We start from the raw sequence: 12636 nt of genomic DNA on the forward strand, positions 1-12636 counted from the left end.
GTGCTTTGCCAACAAAACAAACAAATATTCGGTATAATATACAGATCAGGGGGAGAACTACAAAAGCCAAAAATGGTCAGGAAGAAAACCGGACAGAAAATTCAAACAGAAATATGTTATATTAAGGTAATTGAAGCAACAACAAAAACCTCACAATAAAGCCAAGAAGCTATGACCACCCTACATACTTTGATCGCATCATAAAACACAGTTCATTTCATTTCATAGGTAGTGCACAGTAAAGTATTTTGAGTGTTCAAAAAACAAGAACCCTCAAAAGACTTGCAAGATAAACTTGCATTTCAAGACAGGGCAGCCATAATTAACCATTGCTGCCATGAACAGAAGCAGTGTATCCAGTTTGTGCTTGCTCTTCCTAATGTTTGTATTTCCCCTACTCTGTACCAGGGAGTCTTCCCCACTTGGAAAGCCTCTGGTTATATTCGGGATAAAACACTGGAGGAGGATACTGTGCCCTGTAGCAATGTCGCATCCTGCTTGCCAGGCAGAATCTACTTTAAATCTGAAGGAGCAGAAATGAGCACTCATCCCTTTCTAATTAACATCCTCCAACTCAGTCAACTAAAGAAAGAAGCTACAACACAAGAAAATTGCTCTCTCATCACCAAAAATAGAGTGGAATTCAACATCCAGATAATTTTAACGAGCATCTACCAGTGTCATTCAAACTGTGTATTTGGTTTCTAGCATCAAATGTGGGCTTAATGGGAAAGCTGCTGCTTAAAGGGCATACAGATATAGGTGGAAAGAAAAAAGATGAAGAGTTTGGTTTTAAAAAATAGTGAGGACATGTAGAGTAATCAGTCATTTAAATATCTCTATGACCTTTTTGCAAACCTTTTTGCAAACCAGAACTACTAACCTTTATCAGGTATCTGCCATCTAGCCTTAAAAAGTAATTAGAGAACTTTATTTTTCAATAGATAAGCATACTCAACAAATACAAAGGAGATATATATTGGGTTGCTGTGAGTATTCCGGGCTGTAAGGCCATGTTCCAGAAGCAGTCTCTCCTGACATTTTGCCCACATCTATAGCAGGCATCCTCACAGGTTGTGAGGTCTATTGGAAACTAGGCAAGTATGTGGACAATCTCAACAGAAAGGAGGAAACCATGAAAATGAACAAAATCTGGCTACAAGTATTTAAAAAAACTCTAAAATCAGGAAAGTAAATAAAGTACAACGATCAAAAAACAGGATTTCCATACAGGAAACAATCAAGGTCAGCTAATACCTCCAACAAAGGATTCCCCCAGGCAGGAAGCAGCCAAGCTTTGAAGCTGCAAGGCCATTCAATATTAATCAAGGTGGCCAATTGCAACATTCACACTTGCCTCAAACAGACAAGAGTTCTTTTTCCCACCCTGGACATTCCACAGATATATAAACCTCACTTGCCTAGTTTCCAACAGACCCCACAACTCCTGAGGATGCCTGCCATAGATGTGGGTGAAACGTTTGGAGAGAATGCTTCTGGAACATGGCCATACAGCCTGGAAAACTCATAGCAACCCAGTGATTCTGGCCATGAAAGCCTTTGACAACACATTGTGATATATATTCTATTGCATATTTTATAAATCAATTGTGTTGTGATTTTTGTGGATTTACATCCTTATGATACGTAGATGTGTCCAACAAGAAGACTGTTTAAATTATTTATCTTCATATTAAGGAAACACATAATGCAGGTGAATCATTATGCCTGGTCATTTATAATAAGAGAATAAATGATACATGGCACCCACAATCAGTACGTATTTACTCTTTGTCCTTCCTGGAGCATTCCTGACATGTATGAGTTGTATATTTCTTACAAGTGTTTAGCATTGAATTATTCACTATGAAAATATACCAATGCCAAAAGATGCATGAAACAAACACAATTCTGCAGTTTGTTGCTCTCCGATTTCATCATTTCTGGATTATACAACCCAAACACAAACATCACAGGGTTTTCTTCAAGGGATTTGTTCAGGGGAAAGGCTTGTCACTGCCTTCCTTTGAACCTGAAAGTATGATTTATACACCCAGTTAAGTTTCCATGACCAAGCTCATATTTGTACCCTACTCTCCCAGTATCATAGTCTAATACTCAGACCACGACACCCTTCATAATTCTGCAATTATGAGGCATAGCAATGCAAGCTAGTAGGAACAAAATAATATTACCCAAACACCTGGATTCTAAATCCTAGAACTACACACAGCAACTGGGAACAGCAGATTTATTAACAAACAGATTTATCCATATTATCCATAACTGATTGTTTTCTCTTCTACATCCAAAGTCATGATTTGAAAAGTGATTTATATGAGAGCTAAACAAATTGAATAGAATAAAAATAACAAGGTGACTCAAAAGAAAAGAAAAGAAAAGAAAAGAAAAGAAAAGAAAAAAACAATTCCTCATCAGTTCCACACTGAATTGATTACTTTTCCTTGGATTCATTCAGGGTGAAACATAAAACATAAAAATTAAGAAAAGACAACAAAAAGCAATGGTGTGAACAATACAGGGTAAAAATAGAAGTAGAATTAGAATGCATCCATATCCATGAACACAGAGACCACTGGCAAATACTTGCAGATGAGGCTTTCAATAGCTTTAATTTTATAGGTCACATTGTATTCCAAAAACACAAATATAAGCTTTGAAAAATAAGAAGGTGTAGCCCAGAAAATAAACAGATGGCAAGTAAAGGAAAAATAATTGATAAAAAGAGGGAAAATAAAGGCGGGATTCATGAAAAGCACACAATCCTTTCTTGATTCTGATAATCAGAATTTTCCCTTGATTCTGGAAATGCTGTTCACAAGATTCCATGACATGACATTTTATTCCTTCTAATTAACAATTCCTTTTTGTGGAACCACAGGAAGGCATCAGTTCTGAAAGTGAATCTTGTAGCATATATGCCTATGTAAGGGAAAGAAGAGATTGTATCTAATGACAAAATAAGTGTGTGAATCAATTCAGTTATGGTGGGCAGCTATCAAGGAGGAGACCACACATTTTTCCCCCTGCTCCACCTGTAGGCCACAGCACAGAAACAACCAAAAGTTAGTGGTTTCCTTTCCTCTAGGTCTGGCAAGCAACAGGGATTTTTGGAGCTGTTCAAAAGTAGGAAAAGATTATATGAATGTGCCACTTTTCATGGGGAGGTGTGTTCTTGGGGTGGCAATTACTGGGATCGGGGGAGGGGGTCAAAAAAGAGATTTAAGCTCTTATGCAACCCAAGTTTAAATGTGGATTACTATTTACTAATACTGACTTCATTTAGAATATCTGTGATAAACTACAGCCAGGCAACTTTTAAACATTGTTTTAAGAAGACTTATTTCACTCACTGTCTTAAAAAGGAGATACCAGAAACAATTACCAATAATTTAACTGTTTTTTTTCTCCAATCTTAATTCCAGTTTCACAGTTTCACAGAAACCATGCCGGTCTTTCTTGCAGCGTACAGAACTATTAAAAGTGTATGGGTAGTTCTGCTTTATGTGATTGCTTGATATTGATGTAGAATCCTACCTCTATTACAATAATTGAATTAAAAGTTCTCCAGAACACACTATGCTCCTGACAGATATTCACTCCTTGATGTTAAATTTCAGTACATGATAATAAAACACATTTATTACCAAAACCTACATTTGGCTGTATTAGCTCACTATCTCAAAAGCCTTTCATAAGATTTCAAAGAAATATAGTCAGTGTTTGAAAAGCTTATTGCAAATACAGCCTATAATTTGTAACTTAAATTTTCTAGTCAAAGGAATAAAATTGCATTTACTGAAAGATACTTGTTACTGAAGTTACCCTTTTGAGAGAAGTTACATTTTGAATCAGAAAGTGAAAGCTAATAAATCTGTTCAGATATCCTTTGTCATGTGATGATGATGATGATGATGATGATTACTACTACTACTATTATTAGAATGCACACAGGAAAATATACACACTGAACACACTGTCTTACTTTTAAAACACCCACTCATAGAAAGACAGGAGAACAGGGAAAAGAGTTCTATATTATTGATTGCCATGCAGCCCACTATAACTGATGGAGACCCTACAAACAAGAGTCCTCCAAGTCACTTTGTTATCAAGAGGTCTGCTCAGGTCTTGCAAACTGAGAGCCATTTCTTCCTTAATGGAGTATTTCCCCTTCTAATGTGTGTTTTCTCTTTTCCTACTGCCTACTTCCTTGACAAGCAGCATTTTATTTTCTCATTGAGTGTCCAAAGTTCAACTGTAAGCCCATCTTTGCACTTCCTTCTATGCTTTTCTTCAGTACCCATTTCAAGTCTTTGCTATGTAGTAATATTGTGCCATCTGCATATCTTATAACTACGGGGTGTTTCTTCTTCTAATTTTCACACCTCCATCCTGTGAATCTAATCTAGCTTTATGAATGATATTTTCCACATACACATTAAACAGATAGGGTGATAAAAAGCAACTTGCATTTTGCCAACTGGAAATAATTTTGTTTGTCCATATTCTATCTTGACAGTGGCCTCTTTTTCGAAGTACAACTTAAATGAAATACTGTGGCACACATGCTAACAATTATGTAGTCTATTCGATTTCTATATTTGCTATCACCTAGTATCCATACATACATTCATTTCTCTGGTTGCCTGAACAATGTGTTTGTGAGTATCAAAAGTGTTGGCTTCACAAAATTCAATCAATAGCTTGCTTGCTCCATAAGCAAAATTCTTCTACAATTTTGTTTTGTTCTCTGATTTCTAGTTTTGCATTCTGGTCACCTTTGATTATCAGCACATTCTATTTTGGTATGTGATCAAGTTCTTTCAGTTTCTTCTATTTCTTCCTCTCCAGTTGGAGCATAAACTTGAATTATATACCAATGGTATCAATGGACCAATGGATTTCCTCTGAAGTCTAATTTAGATTACCCAGTCAGATTTTGCACTGTATTCCCTGATAGCTTTGATACATATATCTCCACTATTAATGCCATCCTATTTCTTCTTAAACTTCCATTTCCTGAGTAAATTATCTGCAAAGGTACTATAAGAGCTTTATCATATCCTATTTCAAAAAGTGTTCAAGCTGAGACAAAACCAAAATGTTGAGCTGGACACATAAATCCTGAGATGCAAACAATAAAGTCCATTTGAACTCACTTTATTTTCAGAAATTTGCTTAGTAAGCTTCTCTTTAGGGGTCTGTAAAAGAGCATGAAGATGTATCTCATATTGCCCAATTAGCCTCTCCATTTCTTGCTTCAGGTCATCCCACTTCACGCTGTCAGAAAGCATGTGTCTTAACTGCTGCTGACGTACTTCCACCCCATGCTGAGTACTATCCCATTGGTTCTTCAATTTCTCCACTGAAAAATATAATATAAAATAGAAACACATAACCAATGTAGAAATATATACATGAAAATTATTCTAAGCATTTGTCATCATCTATCTATCAGATGATCTATTTATCATCTTACCCAAAGTAAGTATTCAGAAAACGGAAAGCCAATCTTGAGTCCTGAATATGCATGAATAGTTCACAGACACCTTCCCATTGAAACACCTGTGTTCTCTTTTATGTTCTCTCTCCCTCTAACACTTGCACACACTACAACTGTAGACAGATGTTCACCTTTGATACTGAAAATTCCTCCCCCACAATCCCAAGTTGGTTCCAGAGGTTAGCCAGAAGAGACAAGGAACTATTTTTAAACAAGCAATGCATGGAAGTGGAAGAAGACAATAGAATAGGAAGGACCTCTTCCAGAAAATCAGAAACATCGGAAGTAAATTTCAGGCAAAAATTGACATGATCAAAAACAAAGATGGCAAGGAACTAACAGAAGCTGAAGAGATCAAGAAAAGGTGGTGAGAATATACAGAAAATCTGTATAGGAAGGATAATAATATAGAGTATAGCTTTGACGATGTGGTGAGTGAATTAGAACCAGACATCCTGAGGAGTTAGGTTGAGTGAGCCTTAAGAAGTATTGCTAATACCAAGGCAGCAGGAGATGACGGGATCCCAGCTGAGTTGTTTAAAATCTTGGAAGATGATGCTGTCAAGGTGATGCATGCCATATGCAAGCAAATATGGAAACACAAGAATGGCCATCAGATTGGAAAAAAATCAATTTATATCCCCATACCAAAAAAGGGAAACGCTAAAGAATGCTCAAGCTTCCATACAGTGGCACTTATTTCCCATGTCAGTAAGGTAATGCTCAAGATCCTGCAAGGCAGACTCCAGCAATACATGGAGCGAGAGTTGCCAGATGTCCAAGCTGGGTTCAGAAAAGGCAGAGGAACGAGAGACCAAATTGCCAATATCCGCTGAATAATGGAGGAAGCCAGGGAGTTTCAGAAAAACTTCTATTTCTGCTTTATTGATTATTCTAAAGCCTTCGACTGTGTGGATCATAATAAACTGTGGCATGTTCTTGGTGGTATGGGGATACCAAGTCACCTTGTCTATCTCCTGAGAAAGCTGTATAAAGACCAAGGAGACACAGTAAGAACAGACCACGGAACAATAGACTGCTTCAAGATTGGGACCGCAAGAAGATCCAACCAGTCCATCCTCCAGGAAATAATGCCTGGATGCTCACTGGAGGGAAGGATATTAGAGACAAAGATGAAGTATTTTGGACACATCATGAGAAGACAGGAAAGCTTGGAAAAGATCATGATGCTGGGGAAAATGGAAGGAAAAAGGAAGAGCCAAGGGCAAGATGGATGGATGGTATCCTTGAAGTGACTGGCTTGACCTTTAGGGAACTGGGGGCAGCAACGGCCAACAGGGAGCTCTGGCGTGGACTGGTCCATGAGATCACGAAGAGTCAGAAACGACTGCGTGAATAAAGAAGAGAAGAAACTTCCCCCCACTGCGCAGCTGGGGGAGGGAAGGGGATTTGCCCCCTCCCAACGAAGGAGAGACTTCTGGAAGGGGGGCGGGGCTTATAGGAAGCTGCCCGCCTCTTAGATCACTCACTTTTGGAGCTTCGACCCACCCGCCCGCCGCTAACAGTATAGCAGTAGTGTGGTCGCTTAGATGGGCCGGGTAGGAATTTTTTCCCTCCCATGTTCTGGGAGGGTTTTTCGCCTACCCTATACTGTGTGGAGTGGTAAATTGGGAGGTGTGGTCATTTAATTAGGTGGTCAGCGGAATGCTTAGGGGAATCTCTTATTCTGGTGTGCACCACAAGGCACCTCTGTTTTGGTGTTGGCCAGAGGCGTGAATCCTCGCTTAGGGTTTTTACAACCCCGGCGAGGGTGAACGATTATGGCCTTGGAATGGGAGACTTTGACCTCATTTGTTTCGGAGGCAAAACTCTCCAACACATTCCCCTTTAGGTCATCCAGGTTTAGATAGACTGGGGACCTGGTGTTTCGCCCTAAATTCAGTCTTAATGGATGGTCGGGTATGACCACTAATATCGGCTTATGCCTTACCAAATTCTTAGATGGCTAAGGATTTTTGGCCCTAGTTCCAAATTAAAGTTAAATAGGTAACTATCAATAAAGTTGCCCAGTTTTAAACCCAAGCTTACTTGTCTTGTCTCGTTATTTCGGAGGGTTGGAGGGCAAACAATTAAATAGTTTTACATTCAATATCAAAAGTCCATTCTGACCATGTTTAGCAAGATGAAATCAAGTAAATCCATATTTTTCTTGTAGATATTGGGAATCTAAAAAAACCAATAAATATGCCAACATTGCCTAATAATGGGGTATTTCTCTATTCGTGCTCACTTCACTCTTTTCCTTTCACCTATCAGGATGTAGCTTGCTCTATAACATCTTCTAGGCTTCACTTTCCACAGCCATTATTTTTTAATTAAATAATTGCTCCCCCTACTTTTACCATATCTCTTATAGAATTCTTTGGTGCCCATCTCCCCAGACTTCTTTCCAGAGAAACACACATACATTTTTCTGTGATAGCTGTCCTCACATCAGAACTTGACGTTTTGTTTTTCAGATTCTGTGCCAAAGTAAAAACGGAATCCAGCTGGGGATGTCGATTTTCTAAATCCTCATTAGTTATCTATAAAGAGGCAAAATTAAAAATGGTTACTATTGGAGATATTTTCAAAAATACAAATTTTCATTTTGCAAGTCTTCCTAGGGCATCAATTCAAGAGTATCACTACTTAGTGGAAGGTCTTAATGATAGTGCAAGTGAACTTACAGGGTTAGCACTAAGAACAGATCCAGTATAGATCTATATTGTTCAAGACAAATTAAGTGTGTATTGTCTTCTACATTATTTCTTGTACAATTCTTGCCTTTATCTGAATATTAGCACAACTGATTGATTTTTCCTAGAACACCAGGACATATTACCTATGTTTTTCTGTTTCAAGGATTTTATTACACACATATAAATGCATACTCCTCAATATTTTATACAAAGCACATTCAAGTTCTGTTTTCAGCTAGCAAAATACCTCCATTAACAGCAAGGTCTGCTAAACTGCACTATTATATAGCCTCTCTTTTAATGGAAAGTAGCTCAGGGAAATCTCTATAATGAGCATTACATACATAACAAATTTTGCATCCATCCAAAAAGACCTCTTGAGAGCAGTCCCAAGAAATGGCACCAGATATATTATTACAACAAAGTGGTAGACAATTAATTCAATCACTGCTATGTTAAAAACATGCGCACACACATGTCCTAAGGCTATTAGTTACTAATTGGTCTACTTTCAAAGTTGGCCAATATCTGACGCAAAGAAAATGGTAACATAAATATGTGTAACTGTTTCTCTCTCAACTTCTGCCAGTGCAAATATCAAATGCCACTGTAGACATTTAAATCTCTCTTTAAACTCAATCACCAATTGCCTAGGGCTGTTGGATATCCATGTTATATAGCTACTGAGAAAAGCAATTAACCTACATTAAATAAATTTCATTATATTAAAAAGAATGTAAATATGTCTATTTGTAGATAATAACAATGTTTCAAGAAAGGTGAACTTATTCTAGTAATCTGCATCATATGACATTTCTGCAGAACACCTTTCACATACAAATACCTCAGCAGGCATTTTCAAAAGTCAATGCTGGCTTTAAAATAGTAACAGTATTGGACAATGTTATGCATTGTATTTATGGGGGTTAGTCACAAACATTTCAAAAGGATGATGCTCACAGGGAGATTTACAGAGGCTTAGCATTTAATGAGGACTGATCATAAATTAAGTAACAGGATCCAAACAGTACTACTCGTTCCACCTGCTCAAGAAGGCTGCACACACCATAATCCTGTAAGACATACCCCATGTCCTAAAGCCCTTCAGCAACATTGTTAGGAGGGAGAAAAGCAGCAGCTCAGAACTCTCTGAATATAACTCTTCACGTATTTAATTCCCACACGTAGTAAAAGTGCAATGAGTTTTCCCCAAGAAAGTTACAAAGAAAATTAGAGTGCATATACGCTGTAGAATTAATACAGTTTGAGCAGTTTAACTGCTATAGCTGAATGGTATGTAATCATGGAAGCTGAAGTTTTACAAGATGTTTAGCTTTCTCTGCCAAAGAGTGCTGCTGCCTCACCAAACTACAACATCCATGCTTCCATTGATAGTTGAATTGTTTAGTTTGGAACACTGTTGGGGAGAACTCATTTATTTCCAAATGCGAATAGATTTCTGATCAGAAAATATCTCTTGGGGTATAAAATCTGGTTTTCTTCCAAAAAGTAATGTTTCCCTTTGAACAAAACACACTGCCTTCTGCACTTTATCTGCACAGCAAAAGTACACATGGGTTTTTTTGAACAGGAAAGAATATATTTGCATGAATAACATAAATGGACTATTTTGTGTACATTTCTGCAATACATTCCTGTCCAGAAAAACCACATGCTGCTTTCTTGCAAAAGAGATCATGAATTCAAAAATAAATATATAGATTGCTGAAAGAAACATTGTTTTTGGCACAAACAATGTTTTCTGCTTAAGATCTTTGTGCAAATTGATTGTACCCCAATGAGGTCCCAAAGTACCCAAAAGTTCATAGCTGTTCTTCAGTCTTAGTTTCCTGCCCTTGACAGAGTGCAAGAGGACAAAAACCAAGGAGAAAATGCAGACTGTAGGATCTTTAACTAGGAGAAAGACACTCTCTTCAATGAGTTGCCATTCTCCTGTTCAAAAGTAATGGCCACTAGAAAAGATGCTCTGTTGAGTATTGTGCATAGCTTAAAGATACACATAGAACCAGAGCTTGGGGGAAAATACTTTTTTGGACTACACTCTCAGCCAGTACAACCACTGGGAATTCTGGAAATCGCAACATCAAAAATAACTTATAAAAGCTCTGTGCAAAGCATCCAGGCCTTGAAGATTTTCACAAAGACTTAACCCTATACGAGATTCTTCTTTGGAAAATGTTTTTTTCAATCAGTCTGTCATCATTACACTGACTACAAAAGAATGGCCTCTGTTCCCTCAGAACAAAAAAGCAAGACTACTGAAAAAATATCTTCAGGATGTCAAAGAAAAAGAACATTTCAGGGGCTGGCATACTTTCATACGTGCAATGGTCAGATTGATTTCCTCAGCATTTCCCACAGTAACTATGTTGGACTTCAGCATCTGATCAATCAATGCCAACCAGTCAGCCAGTTCAGTTGTAGTTTTATCAAGATCAGCAGGTGACGAGATTTCCAAAGTCTGCGGAGTCTGAGCAATATTTTCAGAGCCAGAGGACACTAGCACCATCTTTTGGAGAACAGGGTATCCTAAACAATACAACATGATTTACTCAGCATTTCAATTCACATTTTAGAGGTACCAGATTTTTTAAACTTAAAAACGCAATTAATAAGTATCGGTTCTAACCATTCTAAGTACATCTTTCACCTTCTCTGTCCTAGCATATGTAACACTAAATTAGAGCTCTGGAGTATCCTTATATGTGTGGTCGTGCACAGTTCATGCAAATGAAAGATGGCACCTGTAATTCAACAGCAGCTATAAGGCCACACATTCCCCACCCCTGCCTTAAATGGTTGGATTTCAGGTTCAAAATATATCCACAGTTCCTCATTTGATTTATTGCCCTTGAGGTACAGAATGGAGTGGAAAAATTGACATAATCATCATCACAGAACCAGCAACAACCTCATCACTGTCAGATTTGGTGAGGTGTGAAAAATCCATCATCTGATCACTTTACCAGGTATTCTGAAAACATTAAAAAATAAATTGCCAAAATTCACAAACCAATAAGCTGTCATCAAGGGACCAAGGCATAACATGATCCTGCTCTGAGATCTGGGTGAGTTCCAGGAAGAAAGAAATAAACAAAAAAAGGAAAAAATACTGGCAGCCAACGAAATGCCAGTGAATAATAAGCTAGCATGGGCTATTGATCCTCCGAATCATAAAAATGTAGAAATACATCAATGTAGGTCTTTAAAAGTCTGATAACATAAAAGGAACTTTTTATTACTCATGTGATGTCAGTATCGTTTGTTCAGAAAATAAATCACAGGTTCATTTGAAAAAGTACATTTAAACATACAGTCTCAATTCCTTAATAGCCTTTAAATAGCTATCTTAATGATAAAAACAAGTATCTTAATAACTGTTTCCCTTCAAGATTAAGTATGTATTTATAATGCATTTGTTTTCTTATCCAAGCCCTAAAATTGAACAAGATAACCAAAACACAACTCACTCTCTGCCCACCCACCCTGAAAAGTCATTCTCTGATCAGAACTCACCAGAAGGTTTTGTCTGTGGCACAAGATGGAACTGATGAACATAGACCTCTAGTTCTCTTGCTCTGGTAGGAGCTTCTCTGAACACCTAATATGGAGAAAAAAAGTTTATATCAGAAAGACCAAGGAGCATAACACTTTATATACCTAAAGCATTACCATTATAGAGACACCTAAGGAAAAGACACCCTGGAAATTGTATGTTTGGGGAAGCTGTGTAGGAATTGTCTGCTCAACAGATTTTTTTTCAAAACGTAATTATAAGAGATGACAAGTGTGGAGAAAAAGGTGCCCCAATAAGAACCAACACAACCTTAACTCTGGCTTTAAAACTGATTTTCCCCTCTTTACGAAACCAAAGACTGGGGCACGTTTCTTGTAGAGTCAGAGATTAAGATATAACCAGTGTGCCAATGTGCCTATGTTCTGAATTAGCATGGGGTAGGAACTGATCTGTGTCTGAACCTTCAGAATCTAATAATAATAATTTGCTTCAAATGAGAAAGGGTGTTTTTACTTCTTATTTGATAAACTTCCGTAATGTCTGAAACTTAGGAAAACATTAAACAAAATATTTAACTACACTGTGACTAGAGCTATAACAATAAATACAGCAAACAATCAATAGCAATGTAAGCAGGACAACATCAACTAGTTTAGTTAGAGCTCAAAACAATCCATATCCACTCACAATGTAGAATTCAAATTGCTCTTTAACCCTCTCTCTTAAGAAGAGATCATTCACACCATGAGATGTTGTTCAAAAATGAATCCTTCTCTCCCAGATGTGGAATGTCTTTAGGTTTTACAACCAAGCAGTATCATTTTAGGAACAAAAAAGTTCCACCAGAAGTTAAGCTACCTGAAGACAAA

The 12636-nt window shown here is 37.5% G+C and overlaps 1 protein-coding gene across 3 annotated transcripts in view; it reads right to left on the bottom strand.

Moving 5' to 3' along the window:
- utrn (utrophin) overlaps positions 1–12636 on the bottom strand; it is a 456383-nt gene that overhangs the window by 253218 nt on the left and 190529 nt on the right. For all 3 annotated transcript variants that reach the window (XM_062977769.1, XM_016998724.2, XM_062977776.1), the window contains 4 exons: positions 11767–11851; positions 10565–10779; positions 7956–8073; positions 5184–5389 (listed from right to left, as the gene is read on the bottom strand). In XM_062977769.1, the coding sequence (XP_062833839.1) occupies positions 5184–5389; positions 7956–8073; positions 10565–10779; positions 11767–11851 (624 nt within the window). The remainder of the gene's footprint in view (positions 1–5183; positions 5390–7955; positions 8074–10564; positions 10780–11766; positions 11852–12636) is intronic.

The sequence above is a fragment of the Anolis carolinensis genome, chromosome 1 (assembly GCF_035594765.1).
Source record: "Anolis carolinensis isolate JA03-04 chromosome 1, rAnoCar3.1.pri, whole genome shotgun sequence".
In the NCBI taxonomy this organism is placed as follows: Eukaryota; Metazoa; Chordata; class Lepidosauria; order Squamata; family Dactyloidae; genus Anolis; species Anolis carolinensis.